General features: G+C 40.2%; 3 protein-coding genes across 5 annotated transcripts in view; 1 reads left to right on the top strand and 2 right to left on the bottom strand.

The window, feature by feature from the left end:
* Positions 1-79: 79 nt before the first annotated feature.
* Positions 80-4,623, bottom strand: LOC147046456 (mitochondrial fission factor homolog A-like). Of its 3 annotated transcripts, none has more exons than XM_085929341.1 (7): positions 4,296-4,623; positions 2,684-2,905; positions 2,373-2,545; positions 2,013-2,098; positions 1,738-1,908; positions 1,544-1,619; positions 80-1,427 (listed from the first exon to the last, which is right to left on the bottom strand). In XM_085929341.1, exons 2-7 carry the CDS (start codon positions 2,898-2,900, stop codon positions 1,296-1,298), a joined length of 855 nt encoding a protein of 284 aa, XP_085785467.1. In that variant the 5' UTR covers positions 2,901-2,905; positions 4,296-4,623; the 3' UTR covers positions 80-1,295. The 3 variants fall into 3 exon arrangements, with proteins under 3 accessions (XP_085785467.1, XP_085785466.1, XP_085785465.1); XM_085929340.1 differs by lacking the exon at positions 4,296-4,623 and adding an exon at positions 3,682-3,825; XM_085929339.1 differs by lacking the exon at positions 4,296-4,623 and adding an exon at positions 3,562-3,657.
* On the top strand, positions 4,344-8,062 carry stk25b (serine/threonine kinase 25b). Its single transcript, XM_085929336.1, has 11 exons — positions 4,344-4,759; positions 5,257-5,487; positions 5,563-5,619; positions 5,685-5,793; positions 5,908-6,065; positions 6,248-6,433; positions 6,580-6,725; positions 6,944-7,049; positions 7,142-7,213; positions 7,555-7,691; positions 7,762-8,062. The coding sequence occupies exons 1-11, from the start codon at positions 4,730-4,732 to the stop codon at positions 7,799-7,801; spliced, it is 1,272 nt and encodes a 423-aa protein (XP_085785462.1). The 5' UTR covers positions 4,344-4,729; the 3' UTR covers positions 7,802-8,062.
* Positions 8,063-8,526: 464 nt separating this feature from the next.
* LOC147046458 (SPRY domain-containing SOCS box protein 4-like) overlaps positions 8,527-18,699 on the bottom strand; it is a 38,805-nt gene continuing 28,632 nt past the window's right edge. Inside the window, exon 3 of the mRNA XM_085929342.1 lies at positions 8,527-11,015. Within this exon, the coding sequence (XP_085785468.1) occupies positions 10,888-11,015 (128 nt within the window). The 3' untranslated portion in view covers positions 8,527-10,887. The remainder of the gene's footprint in view (positions 11,016-18,699) is intronic.

The following is an 18,699-nucleotide window of genomic DNA, read 5'->3' on the forward strand; positions in this document are numbered from 1 at the left end:
TTTTGTTTTGTTTATAGTGTATTTTTATTTTGTTCTCCTAAAATTAGAGTGATTACATGTATCTTCGCTTAACAGCGGAGTTTTGTTCCTCCGTCAGCGATTTAACCCCATTATATACGTAAAATCTTAAAGCGTCGACGCATTATGTTAAAATTGAAATTGTATTCGGGTTTTCTTCATTTCGTAATCTTGTCATTGTAAACAGAGGATGCCTGGTACACAGGGTCCGTAGAGTCTCTTAGTAATAATCATTTCAAACATTTGGGTACAAAATTGCAAAAAAAGTGATGAATTAAATGATAATGACATCAATTTATTAAAGCAAAAATAATTTAACAACAAAAGTATTGAGGTTTAAGAAAACATGATACACAGATAAGAAAAATACCCTCAATATTAATAGATCTGTAATAAATACATAAATACATTGATATCTAGATTTTCCAAACATCCAAAAACACATCATTACAGGAACAACAGCTCTATGTCTAGTCTATTTGAAAGAAAAAAAAAAAAGGTAGCATCTATCCATATTGTGGGAAAAAGGTTTTGAAAGCAAGTTCCAATAACTCAAGAGAATGTGTTACATTGTACCCATGAAAAGCTCATGTAATTACCGAAAACATTAAACATAAATTAATTACCTAATCATTTACAAGTATTTAACAATTCCCTATTTCACTACTGTACATGGATGTTTGGGTAAAACAGAACTCACTGAACATTCAACATACTACATCTTATGGCATTCTTATTTTCACATTATATTTACCCCCCCCCCCTTACTTTGACACTTTAAGAGTATTTATTTCCTGTAGTTCCACCTCTGCTTTGGGTTCCCAAAGCATCTGTTGCCAAAGTAAAATCTTAAGTCGTTTTCTATTTTTGGCAATAATTTCATTTAAATAAAAGTCACCAGTGAAATATATATATATTTTTTTTTTGACTGAACAGTGTAAATGACTTGCAAAAAAAAGTAACACGTATTGTAAAACTACTGCACATGTATCACTGGGCAAAAGAGATCCAAATATTTCTACTTGGATGCATGCAGCATAATCACACTTCCCCCCCCTTGAAGAAATAATATTAACCTGAAAACACAAAGCAAAAGCAGCGCTGGTGTGGGACGCACATTGTGAATTTCAAGAATTTCCCATAAAAGTGTGGGATGGAATGCAGTTAATTTCTGTGGTTGCCTTCAGAGGCTTGAAGTGACTCTCTAAATTGACATTAATAAGATATCACTTTGGCTCCATTAGTTTTGGGTAACGCTCCCATCTGATTTTTTTTTTTTAGCGGCGGAACCAAACCCAGGTGTTGATCAGCCAGAATGCAACAGTGGCAGAATACAAGACCACCTCTCGCTTGGAGCGTTCCTTGTTTTCTTCCTCCAGCATTTGTAGACGCCGATTTAGCTTCACAATCTAAAAAATGTGAAAAATCGAAATTGTGACTGGGATGCACATGCAAGTATATTTTTGTAAATAGTGTATATTAGAGACATTACATGTACTACAAGATGAGGAAAAATTAAACCCACTTGTCGGCGCAACGAAGAGGCATCTACTAAACCTGACTCATCAGGGTTCATATCCAAGGCAAGGTCCAGGTGTGCCCTGTGTAATGAAGACAGATGGGTTGGTGGGGGGAGAAAAAAAAAAAAGCATTAGTTAGTCACTCTCAAACCGAACACACACGCATTGAAACAACAACAGAAAAAAAAAAAAAGGTCACCTGCGGTGGCTGTCGTCTAGGAGTTCAAGGACCTGCTGGTAGGCCCGGCGTGTAGTGGACTGGATATAAGCCAGGAAGCCTGCCGTTGTGAATAAGTTAACATTTGCGTCCTCGGGGGAGCACAGAGGGGGACACATACGGACTGGGGGGGCAGAAGGTGAGGGTGTTACACTGTCAAAGTGGAGAGAAAGAGTAAAGAGAGAAGAATTTTTCAAGCCATTAAGAGAATAATAGGCAGTAAAAGGCACATGTAGTATAGAAAATAATATCCTCACCTTACGTCACCTCTGATAATCTGACTGCTATGGCGAGGAGATATAAATTCACCGGCACTGCGTTCCCTTCGTGATCGAGAATGAACCTGGCAATGATAAAATCGTGTGTTTCACAACTATTATTGAGCCAAGGCACAAAAAAGCTAAATACAAATGTTATGATTGTATTGAGTAACAATAAAAAAAAATCTCTCTAAATGAGGATAATTATGAAGAAACATTAAGTTATCTAGACGATTGGCTTTACCTGGCCACCCCAAAAAAAATGCGGTTTGCTGGATGTGGCCCCTGGGCCTTCAGTTTGACACCTATGATCAAAATGAGTTTATATATATATTTTTTTTTAAAGCTCTGACTTACTGCTTGACTGGGGTTGCTCTTGCTTATTTGATCCGTTTCCAAGGAGTCCAGTGGCTGTTCTGACAGCGTGAGAACACGTGGCGGAGCTTTCATGTCCAGGAGCTCCATGGTAGGAATGGACTGAATCAAATCCAAGTCTCGAGGACAAGAGAACTGAGAATCCCCATCATCACCTGTGGAGAAAATGGAAAGAAGAGAGTCTGAAAATCAAGAGTCACTCATCTTATGGCGTCACCAACAGATTGCAACATAGACACCAAGAGACTGGAGGAGTCACAGAAATTCACAGTGTGAATCATGTCAGACCTCACCTGCTACGACAATTCTGTCAGGAACCTGCATCAGAGTTGGATGGGTGTGCAGGAGTTGCTGCAGTGGCAGAGAACCACTTTGGTTTTCCGGGGCAACCTTGAGGATCTCCGGGATGCGCATCCGCTGGCTGATGCCCTCTGTGTACTCCAACTCATAATGGATACGGTTGATCTCCGCCGCCTCAGCGGGGGGTGAGGTGAACGATGGCCCACTCATGCAGCCTGCGGAGGAAAATGGAAACTGGACTTGAGTACATTTTTCAGGTATCTATACTAAGTAAGTTACAAAACTTCTTGTGTTTTGGGCATTTAACATAAACTTTATTCAGTCACAAGACTATAATACAAGTTACCTCTGGCCTCGGCAATTACAAGAGGTGCTCAATGTTGTGGCCATTAGCTTCTAGAGATGTGTAGGGCAAACTATTTTTTGGGTAAGGGTGGTCAAAGTGCCCATTGGTGCATTGGTGCACATAGCAACATAAATTCGGTACACAATTTTAATATTTGTTGCAATTTTATTTGACTGGTGTCTGTGTTTATTATTTTTGGCTGAATTGGTATCTCGTAGCCATATATAGTATATACGTACATTATTTTTTAATAGATCAACAATTGCGATACAAACAAAATAAGTACGAGAGCTCAGTCCATTAATGCAAACGTTAAGAACATAGCTATTAAGCATGAGGGACGATATTCACGTCTTTATGCATCAAATTACATAACGCTACATACTGTATCGGAGAGGCTAAGCTATTGGCACACATGACATCGACAAGCATTTAGACGTCCAGAAACCAAAAGGACACACTCATATTAATTATGACTAAGATATCGGAAGATGAATGAATGAATGAATAATATCGCTAACAAACCATGTTGTTTACCCATAGATCACAGTCAAGGCAAGCAATCGGTCACTTGCGCTGATAAGATAGCCAAAACGTCGGGTTTACGAGCCTTTTGACTCGACCTAAGCCCTAGGACGGACGTACCTTTTGTAGTTGATGCGGGGGATTTAATTACTCATTGATCAAGTGGATAGCAGCTAGTCTCGAAATGCTAGGAAGTGAATGTAACCCGGAGTGTAACACCGGAACAGAAAGGAAACGAAACGAACGCCCTTTCTAAATGGTTACGTCGGAGTGCTTGATAATCTTGTAGGCTATGCGCGCCGGGGCGGAGCTGGTGGTAAAAAAACAAACAAAAAAACATTATAAACATATAATTTACAATCCTATTTCCATCTTTTGTTAATACGTCTTAATGGAAAAAAATGTTTTTTCAAAAACTCACCGTAAAAATACATTCATATTCTTAGCTGGCACGCATTGTATGTCGTTTTTTTATATCTGAATTTTACATTTTTGTAACACAATATTTTTAAACCTCTTTGAAATGGGGACGCACACACACAAATTTATTCGGATAAAATTGCAATATTTTACTAAAAAAACAATGTGAATTTGTTATGATATCGTTACAATTTCCCCCTGTTGGAAATCAGCAGTTTTTTAATTACTTTGCCATTTAACGGTACTCATGTTAATCGCTCCCTAGTAATGAGACAAAAGTAAACTGAATCAATTTACAGTAATATCCAATTTACATTACAATCGCCTACAATTCCCAGAATTCCAGTGGCTTAAGTCACGGTCGCGCATGCGTCCTCGTCAGAGCCATTATTTTGTCCTCAAGCTGTTGAACAACAGGGCTTCGTGAAATGAATTAAAAATACCAAACGCGGGAGGGCTACTTTTCTGATCGCCCACCGCAACGGACATTTATGGAGTGTCTCATCCGTTAACTTGGCGTGTCGCAGGGTTGTTGGCTCCCCGGGTGGGCTTGGAGGCTCCGAAGACGGTGCTCGGAGTGACAGCCCCGTCAAAAGAAGCAGTAGGCTGCCTCCTCTTTATCTTGTTGGCTAGCCACCTAAGCTAGCTTCCTAGACAGCGACGAGGGGAAGGAAGGGAACAAAAGGGTACATTCTTAAAAGACACATTGATCACCCCGGAAAGAGTGAACATTCAACCTGAAGAAGAAATGGCACACCTACGAGACATGCAAAATCAGGTACATCCATGCTGTGTTGTATATTCAATTTCAGACACAAAAGAAAAGACTTTCATTATTAGGTGGGTGGTTGTGTGATGACGAAACCCGTATAGTATTTTTCCAGCGTTTCCTGTTAATCCAAGGCACATATTTTAAACAAGAAAATATTTCACGGCACACCACACAACAAAAAGTAGATAAACAGGTTAGTTGTACTTTCTGCCATCTAGTGGAAGGGTATTTTATTGTAATGCCTGTGTCAATGCTTACATAGTAAATAAATGATATTTGGATCACTTGTTTTTTCTTTCTCGACACATTGTAGGTTGGGAATCACATTTTAAATGTGAAGTCCCTATATTATATATAAGTCCATATATTTATTATTTACTTTCATTTAACTCAATGGCAGTAAAAAGTAAATGAGTAGGGCCGTGAAAGTGTGAGTCCCTTTTTCGGACACCCAGTGTACTATACTGTACCGTACTGGAATATTTATGCTGTCATTGGACCAGAACTCCAGGTTGGATCCTGAGGAGTACTTCACCAAGCAAGAGCGCATTGGGAAGGGTTCCTTTGGGGAGGTCTACAAAGGCATCAACAACCGCACCAAGGAGGTGGTGGCCATAAAAATCATCGACCTCGAAGAGGCGGAGGATGAGATCGAAGACATTCAGCAGGAAATCACAGTACTGAGCCAGTGTGACAGTCCCTATGTGACCAAGTATTATGGCTCGTACCTCAAGGTGAGATGATCGCTCAAATCGTGTATCTCTCCACGTGAATGCTTTGAGACATCCATTCTCTCTTTTGTCTACCAGGGGACCAAGCTGTGGATTATCATGGAGTATTTAGGCGGAGGATCTGCTTTGGATCTGGTAATGTCCTGCACCTTTCATACATTCCCAAAATGGAAAAGTAAAACCGTTTTGTTCCTAAACAGCTGCGTCCAGGACCTCTCGAAGAGACGTACATTGCCACGATACTGCGGGAAATCCTGAAGGGGTTGGAATATTTGCACTCGGAAAGGAAAATTCACAGAGACATTAAAGGTTAGAAAAACAACACATTGACACATTTATGGAATATAACGAGGCTGTTTATGAAAGAGAGCTGACCTGCAGGTTCAGCGGCAGACCACCCTAACTAACACACTGTTTCTCCAGCTGCCAATGTGCTGTTGTCCGAGCAGGGCGAAGTGAAGCTGGCTGATTTCGGGGTGGCGGGACAGTTGACTGACACTCAGATTAAGAGGAACACCTTTGTGGGCACACCTTTTTGGATGGCGCCCGAAGTCATCAAGCAGTCGGCCTATGACTTCAAGGTGAGGTGGCGCTTTAAGTCAGTAGGCCCCAAATTTGTGAACAGTTTTCCATTATTATTATTTTTTTTTTCATATAACCATGTTATTTGTACTAGGGTGTGTAGACTTTTATATCCACTTTACGTGTAAATTCCTTTTGCACCATTAACTTTGATTCCTTTATGTCTGTCTCCTTTTGTCAGGCTGACATTTGGTCGCTCGGAATCACGGCCATTGAGCTGGCCAAAGGCGAACCCCCCAACTCAGATTTACACCCCATGAGGGTCCTCTTTCTTATTCCCAAAAACACCCCCCCCACCCTGGAAGGATCTTACAGCAAACCTTTTAAAGAGTTTGTGGAGGCTTGTCTAAATAAAGACCCTCGTTTTGTGAGTAACACATAATTTGTATAATTCATGCACTCGTGCATTCTTTTGTAAGGAAGTAAAAAGTCATCAAATGGTTCTGCTCCATTACTGACAAAATTCTCTCTGACCAACTGCCTGCCTGTCTGTTTGCCGCCTTTCTGCCTCAGAGGCCGACAGCCAAAGAACTGCTGAAGCACAAGTTCATCACGCGCTACACCAAGAAAACGTCCTACCTGACTGAACTGATCGACCGCTACCGCCGCTGGAAGTCCGAGGGTCACGGGGAGGAGTCCAGCTCGGACGACTCTGATATGTGAGTCTTTGTTGCATGCTACGGCGTTCTCGAGCTCACCTGATTATTGCCCCCGCTTGAGTCATCCCGCTGGCACTGCCACGTCTCATTATAGAACTGATAACCCTTTAAAACAGATAAGAAAATGTGACAGTCAGCAATCCGCTGCAGTTAACATGTGCTTTTATAAGTGTTGGGGAAGTTGAGGCTATTTTCAGATCTCTCGTTTGTTTCTGCAGGGATCCTGATAGCGATGTGGATTCATGCCCCATGTGGACCTTCCCCACAGTCAGACCAAACTCTTTGAATAAGTTACAGAAGGGCTACACACATACTGACTCAGAGGCAAGACACACAAACTTATACATGCAAACTAAATAAATACAAAAAAAAAAAAAAATATCTTTTTGTTGATTGACATTTTCTTGTCCTTCCAGTCAGGAGATTCTATGAAAAGGCAACCCAAGTCACAGTGCTTGTCAGCTTTGGTCACGCCCATCTTCAGAGAGGTATGTCTCATCACAGGGTTCACCAAGTTTTTTACCCTTAGGGGAAAAACGACACACATTCAGACAAGAATCCAGATTCAGCCTTTGCAGGCCACCATCACTTGGATGACGGACAATCAAAGTACACAAATTGTAGATGATAGTATGTCATAGGTATGACAAAGCACATAAACAAAATGTCAGTAATGGCATTTCATTCATTTCAATGGGAGGAATTAATCTGATATACAATAAGATAAAGTTACAAGCTTGGTCACGGAAACGAATTAAACTCCCAAGTCAAGGAATCAATACATCTGAGAGTGCACTCTCCCAATTCTATCGATTCCGTCCGTCCTCAGTTAAAAGAGAAGCGGCGAGCGAGCGGCGGCGGAGTCGGCGCCATCGAAGAGCTGGAGAACGCCTTTAACCTGGCAGAGGAATCCTGTCCGGGCATCTCTGACCGCCTTGTCACCCACATGATGGAGAGAGTGTGCAGGTAGACCGTCAACATCCAACATCTCATAAGAACCGCTGATGTTCTAACGTGCTGCTCTGTGTTCCCTCAGGTTTTCTTTAAACGGCAACACCACGCCATCTTCGCGATGAATGTTTAACCCCACCCAACAAATCAGACAAAGACCTCAGCAGCCCCCCCCCCCCCCGTTCTGCTTTTACAACCTACCCAATCCTCAGCCCCTCCCCCAGAGATCTTTTATGTAGTTATTAAATATTTTTACAATTTTTCTTTGAGAGCGGAGAGTATTTAAGACAAAAAAAAGCCTCAGAAGTTAGCACGTTGGGTATACTTGTTAGACTGAAATGGTGTAATAAATTCAATCCAAAAAAAAAAAAGAAATGACTTCTCTCATAATTTTCAATAGGAACAACAATTTCAACAGTCATAACACACAAATGTTTGGTGTGCTAGCATAATTGCATAAGTCACTTTCAGAAAACAAATACCATGAAAAGTAGAGTGGCCCAAAAAGTGTATTACTACCTGACATCACAGTCAATACTTACCATAGGGCCAAATACAAAAGGGCCTATGCCACACAATACTCACTTGGATTCCCCTTCATGCTTGTCTTTACACAGTCAGTGCCAATCATGTGTTGTTATTTGTAATAACAAAATATCATAAATATCTGCTCGTAGTTCTCGTGCATTTTTTCGAGTTGGAAAACTCAGACTTCCCCAATTACTATTTTGTTAAATTAATAAAGGACACTCCAGAGTGCAGCCATATGACCATCCTTGCACTAGACCATTTTGCCCAAAACAGGAACCACTTGAAAAAAATACAATATTGCAGCAGATATTTCCTCAAATTCATTTTATGCTTTTATTCACATTTCATATCTGACAACCGTCTCTCCATACATTCTACAGGGACACACAGCTAGACCAGCCATCCTTAATAATAATAATAATAATAATAATAATAATAATAATAAGCAGCATTGAAGAAACATGTTTACATTTTCCTCCCTTCATTACCAACATCTTTGTAATAAAGTCACCTGAATGTATCATCAATGATTAGTTCAAAAAATAAAACATCAACAAAGAACTAGCAATGAGACACCACACTCACAATAATATTATTAAAAATACAAACTCATACATAAAAAGAAAGTGACTCAAGCCTTTTTTCAGAAATGAAACAAGATTGATTGGTCTACAGTGTGTGTATGTGTTTGTGTGTTACGGTCATCTGCATTCTCTGTCATGAACTGCTACGGCACAAGGTCATGTTTGTAAGTCAGTTTAATTAGAGTTCCTTAATTAGCAGAGCTGCTCCGTCCGTTGTGGTCTTTAAAACGGATCTAAGTTCTTCAACTTTGTCCTTCTGTCCTGCCTCTGCTGCCATCATTACTGCAATAGCACAGCTCCAGACACACTTTGTACTAAACGCATACTGCATGAATGTCTGTTTGTATACCTCCATATGGCTTCCTAGCTTAGCATGGAATACTTTGGTCAAAATACATTTAGTGTCCTGTCCAGTGCAATTCAAGAAACATTAAAGGAATTTCATTTTTTTAATTTTTTTTTTTATGTGGTCACAGGAATGTATGAACGATCATTAGGGCCACAGTGTGTAAGGAAAAAAAAAATGGTAAAATTAACAAAAAAAGGCTGAAAATTTGAGACTATAGTATGAGTAAAAATACATTTCATTTTTTGGGGAAGAAAACGAAACATTTTGAGACAGTATTGGAGAGAAAAATGTTTTCTTTTTTTAAACCATAATAATATCAATTTTGACAATTCCAAGGGTAAAATGACTTTTGGAGGACAAGAGGCAGGGGTCAATCAGGACTGGCCACAAGTCAATCACAGGAGACACATAGACCAACATCCATTCACGCTTACACCTAATTTGGGAAGCCTACAGGTCTTACTTACATTAAGCTAGCAGGATTTGATTTTTCACTTTTGTAATATGTAATATTGTATATATAGAGAGGGGATTTTGTTGAAATTATTATTATTTTTTTTGTCTTTACAAGAATAAAGTTGAGATGTTATGAAAAAATTATACATTTAAAAAAATATTTTTGGTCATATTATAAAAATAAAGTAATACTACAGCAAACTAATCTTATACGAAAAATACTTTTTTTTAAATAAAAACCAGTTCAGGTTATTAAGAGTAAAGTCCCAATGTTACAAAAACATATGCAAGATTAAATTAGAATAATAAAGCAGTAAGGAAAGACCATCTTATTATTTATTATAAAGCTATAGGTTTTCTAGTGAAGGCACGACATAAAAATCATCCATAGTAGTTATATGTGTGCCCTGTGATTGGATGGCGTCCGGGGTGTACCCTGCCTCTCACCCGGGATGGAAATGCTACAAAAAAAAAACCCTATATGTGTATATATGCTGATAATTTCACTATTTTTTCTTTTCAGTGTGGCCCTATTACTCCTCAGTAGTAGTCTTACACACAAAAATTGTATTCATGACATCAAATCAGACTCTAACCAAAGTAATGATCAGACCAGCAGCCTTTTTCAATCCATTTAATACTTTCACTGATAATGCACGAAAAACTCGACTTAAGTTCCATGTTGTTGTTGTGTTGATTGAAATGAACCGATAAAACCTCGAAAAACCCCTTCACAAATTAAGATTTGATGGGGAAAATAAATTTGAAAAATCCACCAGGTTTCTCTTTGCTGTGCTTAAATGCGTCTGTCTCAGTAAGCTACATGACACCCACCATCTATGTAGCACGTCGTCTGCAAAGGGCTTTAATGCATATCCAAGCAACATGTTGACATCTTGAACCCAAAGAAAGCTTTTTGGTCGCTGAGATTAAAAACTTTTGTGCTCCAATCCTCTTGTTGCCTGCATTGGCGTTCGTTGAGTCGTCAAGAAGGCCTCCGGGATAGGATTAGTGTGCTTTTTCTGCACAGTTTCTATTCTCACCACTAGATGGCGATATCGCCACACTCCCTTCGCCAGCCATGTCAATAATTTACTTGAAGTCCAAAAAAATGAACAAACGCTGCTCTCTTCATGTGTCAGTGAATCCACCTGAAGCTCGGGACCTCCGTGCTCCTTCCTCCTCCTAGTTTGTTTCCTTCAAGCGCTTCCTTCTTCCCTTCCCGTCGTTTGCCCACGTGCTGCTCGGCCTTGTGAGTACTTGTGGTGCCAGTGGGTTCCGCTGGTGTCAGTCACTGGTACTGGAGGTAATTCTTGAGAGAATCAGGCAGGGGTAGTCTCTCAATCTCCTGAAGGCGTTCCCGACCCAACGCCAGGCGGGCCGCACGGCGACACAGGTCGGTCAAAGGAAGAGGCTCCGCTGAATGAGGAAGAGGAGAGAGGGCAAAGGTTAAAGAGGGCACAGCAGGTGGCTTTGCATTGTTTAAAAAATAAATAAATAATGAAACAACCAGATGCAAACATACATGGGATTAATTTTTAAATAAAGCTAAATGGAGGAGATGCGTAAAAGGGGTCAAGAGTGTGATGTTGCACACTTGAAATATTTACAAGTCTTTCACATGACTTCTGCACATGAACTGACAATTGGGTCAAATTTTCCCGCTCTTGAGAGAAATGGTAAGTGAGCTTCAGAGGCAAACGTAGGTGTGCTAAATATCTCCAGAGTAACAAACTTGCTTTGTTTGGAATCTCGTGATGTCTTGTGATGTGTGTGTGTGTGTGTGTGTGTGTGTGTGTGTGTGTGTGTGTGTGTAACAAGTCCTTAAAACCTTCCACCTGATGAGACTCCTACAGTCATGCATACACACAGCTTAGTTCATTTTGCATGCATCAGATCCCCACCACAATGGCCCCTGACCATCAGGAAAGGCCGCAGTGGGGGAGCGTCATAACAATGGAGGTCATTCAGATGGAAAGGGGAGCAAAAAAAAAAATCATGCAAAAAAGACGTTTCAAATTCAAAAAGTGGAGGCATTTTTCCAATCAATGAACATGTAAATGTGAGCTTAGGAGACAACTGGGGAAAGCACATAGTTGCACTTCCTGTCTGCTTACAGTAACAGGAAGTTTATCAATGCACTACCCGTAAGCGTGTGGCGTGCTAACTCGTCCGTTGTGGTTTGCCAGAGCTAATGTATAATAAATAATACATCTCAGACAACGAATAAATGGGAAGTGGTGTGACCATATTTGCTGTTTCATCTTGCGTCTTTTATTTGCCGGTGCACGTTTTATTTAGCTGGTTACTACTTCCTGGTTCATTGAGGATGACTTGGGGAAAAAAAAAAAATACACACTCACACGTCCTTGTAAGTGTGACAGACACTTTCATGCTCATCGAAATCACCCTCCGACTCAAGTATGGTGACCTCACTTTGAAGCGCAATTACTTGATTGTAATGAGAGCAGCTCTCCTCACATTAAAATGATATGCGGGCGGCATCAGTCCTCCTCTGTGCTGACATTGACGTCAGACAGAACGCTTCAGACAACTGGGAGATGCACTACATTACATTAACATTAAAAGTATCCTGCAAGGGCATTGAGGAGAATTAGATAGAGAATTGGTTCTCAAATATTTTATACTATCACCTTAACAAATAAAACATGGTATATGTACTAGCATCATGACAGGCGTGGGTTGACGTTTTATGGATTTGTTGGAGTAAAAAAAATAAATAAATCAGGCTGACAGGCCTAGCGTTGTGCAAAATAATTTGTATAAGGATTGGTGAGAAAAAAAATAAAAATAACAGCACCACAGGCGCTCATTATAAGCTCAAAGCTAAATATAGTATCAACAGAAATAAACTGTGATGCTTAGCAGGCTGCTTTTGTGACACCCGAGCTGGTGAACATCTAACCCAATGGGAGGAAGTCAATTGCAAACTGGCGGAGGATGACAACAACACGAAAGAAGATGACTCATTTATGTTAAAATGCTTATCAACGGAACGCTTGCCGTTGTCTATTAACCTACGACCTTATGAAAGAACTCGTGGCGATAGAAGACATCATGATAGCAATTGAGTTCACATTTTAGAGCAGGTTACATCAGCTGGTTGAAATATTTCAAGGGAAGTGCAAACGTCTTGTCTGCATTAACACACATGCACGCAAATGAGCCATGCCTTTGTCACCCCGGACTGGATTTTGGCGCACCCTGTAGAAAAAACCCATCAGCTGCATTGCAGTCCGGTTGAAACCAGGAGCCGCTTAATGCCACACATGATGGTGCCACTTTGAAGTGACTTTGCTCAAATACTGCATTCCTGGTATGCACCAATGCGTGTCCTGTTAAATTCTCTTCATGTAAATGCTCATATGAAGGAAAGACAAGCATCAAATAGTGAAAAGTGCTTTTGCCGCAGTAGGAGCAATTTCAAGTCAGACCTCATTAACTTCTTGGAAGAGATGCAATCTAGAGTGAGTGGATGAGCTGCTGATAATGCATTGATGCAAATGTATTCTCAATCACACATTTCGAGTCGGTTAATCATGTTGTGATGCAGATTAAAATGAGTCCATTTTTGCATTTTTTCTGAAGCTATTTAAAACAAAGTCTCATTCATAGTCACATTAATAGAATCAAAAGTTTCAAATTGATTTACCCTGCTCATTTGAACAGGAGTGTGCTGTATTCACTCGAGTACATCAAAAAAGGATCAATCTGACAACATTCGAGTGATCGATACTTTCATCCGTGATGAATTCTCTGTCACTATGAAGCGAGCGCAATGTGAAGCGGTGGTCTAACGGGGTCAGAAAATGTGACAAGAGCCAGTAATGAGATGCGCCAAGCAGGATTTATTGTCTGCAGGTTATGCTAATTGGAAGGCGGCTGCAAACAGAGACCTGAGTCAAATTTGACAGGAGGGAAAGGTTCGACATCAAGTCAGTGTGAACATGAGATGAGATTAGGTGCACCTAATGAAACCTAAAACGTGTACTTGGAGAATTTACAAGTGTAAGTACGGTAGTATTTGTATTTTGTATTTCATCTCAGGTGTTTTCCTTCGTTATCCTACGACAAAAGAAAACAAAACAACACAACGACCTCCAAAATGCCCAAATGACGGAGGAAAAGAAAATAGAGTGAATTTAGCTGACGATAATAGTTTTCTTTTGATTCCTTAAGCAAAGAATCTTTTATCTAAACTCCAGAGAAGTGAGTAATCCTTTAATCCTTTAATTCAAGGTGATTGAATTTAAAATGGCCACCCACACTCTGATAGCGATGAGACATACGATACATCTGTACGGTGGGTTTCGTACTCGCGTACTTCAGACAATACAAAGCGACGCTATCGACCCATTTTGATGAGATTTCCTGTGCCGCAAAAAAACGTGTTTCTGTTTTTAATACAGTTCATACATTCAACAGATTGATCAGATTTTTGTATTAATCACTGATTGTAGAATTAACTCAGAATTTTGCATGGGTCACTGCTTTGAGATGTTTTTTTTTATTTTAGATGCATTACAAATAAAATACATGATCATAATCAATAGAAATGGTTTTTCTTCCAGCATCCACCCCAAACAAAAGAGCTACTCTAATGCTCTCCTTCATTTGCAACATTCTGTGCTATCCATAGAATTTAAAGGTTGGCAAATGATGACACATTTGCTAAATAGACCTTTTGTACACAACATTAAAAAAAAAAGGATGTGGCACCTTGGTGACTGCTAAATATATCACAGATTTTTTTATGTAAAAGTTCATTTTGTGTCGAGTCATGGTCTGTCTGGAGCGCTTTAGTGTCACACAGATAAATCCTGTTACAAGAGAAGAGCTGCTGGTCACACAAGCCAAGACTGTGTTTCTTTTTAAAGCATTGCTCCTTCGCCGGCTAGTTTTCTGTCTCTGCGGACCTTCCGTGCCTTACTGGAAGTGGAAGAAGTGAAGAAACAGAAGGAGGGAAGGAGAGGAGGCAGGATGAGGAGAGCAAAGGTGGAGGACTTTTGAAGGGGGAGGGTGGGAGGGACGGGAATACAGACAAGAGATGCTGAGACGAATAAGGCACGTTGACACTGATCATGAAATCGTCTGCGTTGATTTACTTTTAAACACGTACAGTTTTCTAACACTTTTATACCGATTGTCAACTTTTTGTTTCTGCTTTAACCTCGTTACTTGTCTAATACAAACCCACCAGTTGAGATCAATTTATTCTAAATCTTTAAAACGTAATCACTCTCCCAACCTGCTAACAGTTAGCTAGTTAACAACCAGCTCATTCGCTGACTACCATGTCAGGCCAGGCCCTGCCGTTTAAAGCCATAGACACTCAAAGTCACAGATGTTGAGTATAGTGACCCCAAGTGGACAACGACGATAACTGCACTTGACATGCACATTCTGTTGAAAAAAAAAATCAATTTTTATCTGATGACCTGATTAATCAGGGGAATAACTGGTAAAACAATCGACTGAAATATTCAACAAGCGGCTCTACCAACCATTTTGAAGCTGTCACTTTGACATCAAATTCCTGCATACAGTTGCTTTAATTACTACTCATGTGATTAACCATCATTAAGGCGCCTCATCCAAGCGCAGGTGGAAGTCATTTTGACAGCTCAGCATCATGAAACACACCCAAGGAATTCGGCGTGTCTGAAAACACCTCAAATGATGCTAATCTACCTCATTAGCATGACATTCAGCGCACACAGGGCTTCAATGCCTCACACAAGGGCAGCACGGTGTAAGGGTCATTTACAAGGCAGAAGACATCAGAGAGCAAGAAGGTTAAAGGCAAAGGAAGGAGAGAGAGGCTTTGCTTCTGCTGCTACTCTGGACTAAGTGTGAATCAAAGGTATGAAATGTACACACACCTTATTTTATTTTTATTTTTTTTACACAAGACTACAAGCATTATCTCTCACACGTGTACACGCAGCAGGTCAGCTCTTGGCGCCGACCTGCAAGCGTCACAGATAAACAAGCTGCTGATCCTTCACAGGCTGAACCCGCGTCAGGTCACTCACAGAACTCACACACGGATAACAAAAACTGAATTGGCCATTTCCCGTGTCAATTTGCCTCAGTGTTCCAATACTTGTTATTACTTACTTTATTAGAGTTCTCAAAATAAGTCAACATTGATGTAAGATCTACAAATAATCATCTGATATTGTGACAAATGTATTCTTATCCCCTCCATTATTTATTCAATGAAAAGAAACCAAAACAGATCAACAGATCATCAGGACAGTTTGATGCCGTGAATATGAAACCATAGGTGATCCCCAACGTAGCGTGAAGACTTTAAAAGCACACGAGCCGATGAAAAGAGTGAGATTGTGTTACCTGCTTGCCCTCTGTGCGTGCGCGTCACAGACTGACGCACAAAAAGGACCGATTTGTGTGCTTGCAACATGACACGCCGCACGTGCAAACACACAGCAGCGGGCGTGCAGAGCAGCATGCTATAATCCGCCAGGCTGACGGATTTAAGGCTGCAGACAAGCCGAACATGTGAGCACTCGGGGCGACCATTCACACAAACGGGTTTAAAAAAAAAAAAAAAAAAAAAAACACCCTCAAGTAATGCAGGGACAGCTGAGTAAGCACAAGTTGAAGAGGGATTCATTTATAGCACAAGTTGAAGAAGGACTCATTCTTTACATACATTCTTTATCAGTTTATTGTACTTTATGAAGATTCATGTGTGATGAAAGTTGAGTGCTACGGCAGAAATATGTGTCAAATGCAAACACACAAAGCTCTGATCATATAATTTCATGATTTCCCTTTCAACATTGTATACAAAGAAACTCTGCAAATGGGCAAATTTGCACACGTCAAACCCCTTCACTACCTTCCTTTAATAATGAAATATTCTCCGCTCTTAAATACCCCTTCACAATGCATCTGAGACCTTCCTAATTACCAATAAAACACCAACATTTAAGCTACATCATCGATTGTAGAAGTAACTCAATCGTGGAAACGATGAGATCAGACTTTTCGCTGCAGGTAGGAGACCGCAGGAAACCTTTAGTATTTGTCTGCAGAATAGAACTAAAGAACCCTGACTAACTACCAGAGGCTGTAATTAGCTGCAGGTTCTGTTGACATGGTAACAAGAGAGAATAAATGGGGGGGGGGGGGGGGGGGGCTATTCCCAATGATCATTCGGAATAACGAAACAAAGTTGCAAATAATAATGTGAGACAGCACAGTCATTGGATGAGTAAGAGGCAGTTAAAAGCAAATATTACAATTGAAACGTAGTACGTCTTGGGATATTTTTGCCCTAATTCAAGTCTCGCTTAGTCGATTCACAGTCCGTTCCAAAAATGTATGTACTGTCAGCTATTTTTGCATTCACTCAGTTTGACAACGGCTGACAAGGTTTCTCATCCGCATCGTGACTGTCAAGGCAAATGTGACAATTTAAAAGCAACAATAATAGCCTTTCATGTTTGGCCTTTCCGTCAGCCAGTGTCGTCTCATAACCATCTTGTTTTTGTCAATGGTGCCCTGAAATATGGCCACTGTGGCCTGCCAGGTATACGATGTAAAAAATGTAGCTTTAATGTCTTCAGGTCAGGGGAGTTGAAGCAGAAGGCTAAAAATCTAGGACATATAAACAAAGGGGTGACACTTTGTTTTCTCCAAAATAATAATAAAAAAATACACTTCAAGGATCATGCTGTAACTCAAGCAACTTGTGTGCTTTCACAATACTAATAATTTAAATGCTAACCTCCTGCTGTGTATTTGATCTGAGCAAACAAAACAGGGAAACGAGTGATAAACTATCTTGTCAACCCAAACAAATTCCAAATGATTGAAAAACCAGTGAAGAAATGTTCCTTCTATATTGTCCTGCTGTGACACATTGAAAAGCTGTCAAACAAGAGAAGGTTCCAATAATTTTTGTATTTGCTTCTTCTTTTTAAAATCAAACACTATTAAAAAAAAGAAAACATTCTGTATGCACCTGAAAGCATAATAACCCAAATCAATTTCATCTCACTGCTTTCTCATTTAAAATCATCCATGTAGCCTTCCTAGCGAGAATCTAGCAACTTAAAATTATCTTGAGTGACACTAACAAGCGCTACAAACAGAGCAAACAACCAATTCACTGGTTGTGAAAGGCTAATTGGATGTTACACCCCCCCCCCCAAAAAAAAGGAGCCAATTAATGCTCAACACTCAAGATGTCATCATCATCCTTTTATTTTTTGATGCTCCTGCAGCCGTGTTATTACTCCTGAACAAATTGTCAATTTGCTTTAGGCAAGTGCAGCCGCTCCCAGAGACATGACACAGGCGGTTAATCCTCACCTCGGGAACAAAGTCATGACGCTACGCGATATAATGTAAACAGACCAGACGAGGATGGAAAAGTCATCTTGCACCAACTTCTTTCCTTTCATTTTTTTTTTTAGAGTGGACATCATCTTTATTGTACGGAGTGATCATTTAAGCAAAAGAAGTTCAGTGCAAAAATGATGCCTGTTTGCTATGGAAGAAAAAAAAGACTATCAATCAAACATTTTAGTGCCCCTGATTAATCCCAAATAAACTAGTGCTGGCCTTTTTTTCTGACAATTTTGCAGTCACATCTTATAAAACAAGGCTTGGTTTTGACAGAAAAGAACCTCGGCAGCATCAGACAGACGTGGATGTTCAAAGCTATCAATCAGTCAGGCGAATAATACAAAAGAATTCATGAACTGGCCCTTGGTGAACTAAAACATATCGTCTGTGTGCTTTTATTCCACAACGAAATAAATGTTCAGTCAACGCAATCTCAAGGGTCTTTGCCAATTTGCCACTTTGGTGTCACTTGCCTCACTATGGGTTGCCTAGCAACACACCATTACCCTCATGTACACATAACCAGATGACATAAAGCTGCTAGGTGTCTTGCACTTTATCAGGTTGAACTTTTTCTTGCACACGTTGCATATCCTTGATTTGTTGGCTTAAAATGAGTGCCTTCATTCCCAACTTTCTCCCCCGTGCATTTAATACAGTTTGGATACACTTTGTCACAATTCATTCTCCTTAAAAGGTG

This window comes from Syngnathus leptorhynchus, chromosome 14, assembly GCF_054491065.1.
Source record: "Syngnathus leptorhynchus isolate UIUO chromosome 14, UIUO_Slep, whole genome shotgun sequence".
NCBI lineage: Eukaryota > Metazoa > Chordata > Actinopteri > Syngnathiformes > Syngnathidae > Syngnathus > Syngnathus leptorhynchus.

Excerpts from the sequence above, each read along its gene's own strand:
- stk25b (XM_085929336.1), top strand. The coding sequence starts at position 4,730 with ATGGCACACCTACGAGACATGCAAAATCAG. Across the intron at positions 5,620-5,684 it reads GAGGATCTGCTTTGGATCTG|CTGCGTCCAGGACCTCTCGA; the intron begins GTAATGTCCTGC and ends GTTCCTAAACAG. Across the intron at positions 5,794-5,907 it reads AATTCACAGAGACATTAAAG|CTGCCAATGTGCTGTTGTCC; the intron begins GTTAGAAAAACA and ends CTGTTTCTCCAG.
- LOC147046456 (XM_085929339.1), bottom strand. Across the intron at positions 2,099-2,372 it reads AGAGCAACCCCAGTCAAGCA|GTTCATTCTCGATCACGAAG; the intron begins GTAAGTCAGAGC and ends TATCATTGCCAG. Across the intron at positions 1,620-1,737 it reads CTAGACGACAGCCACCGCAG|GGCACACCTGGACCTTGCCT; the intron begins GTGACCTTTTTT and ends TTCATTACACAG.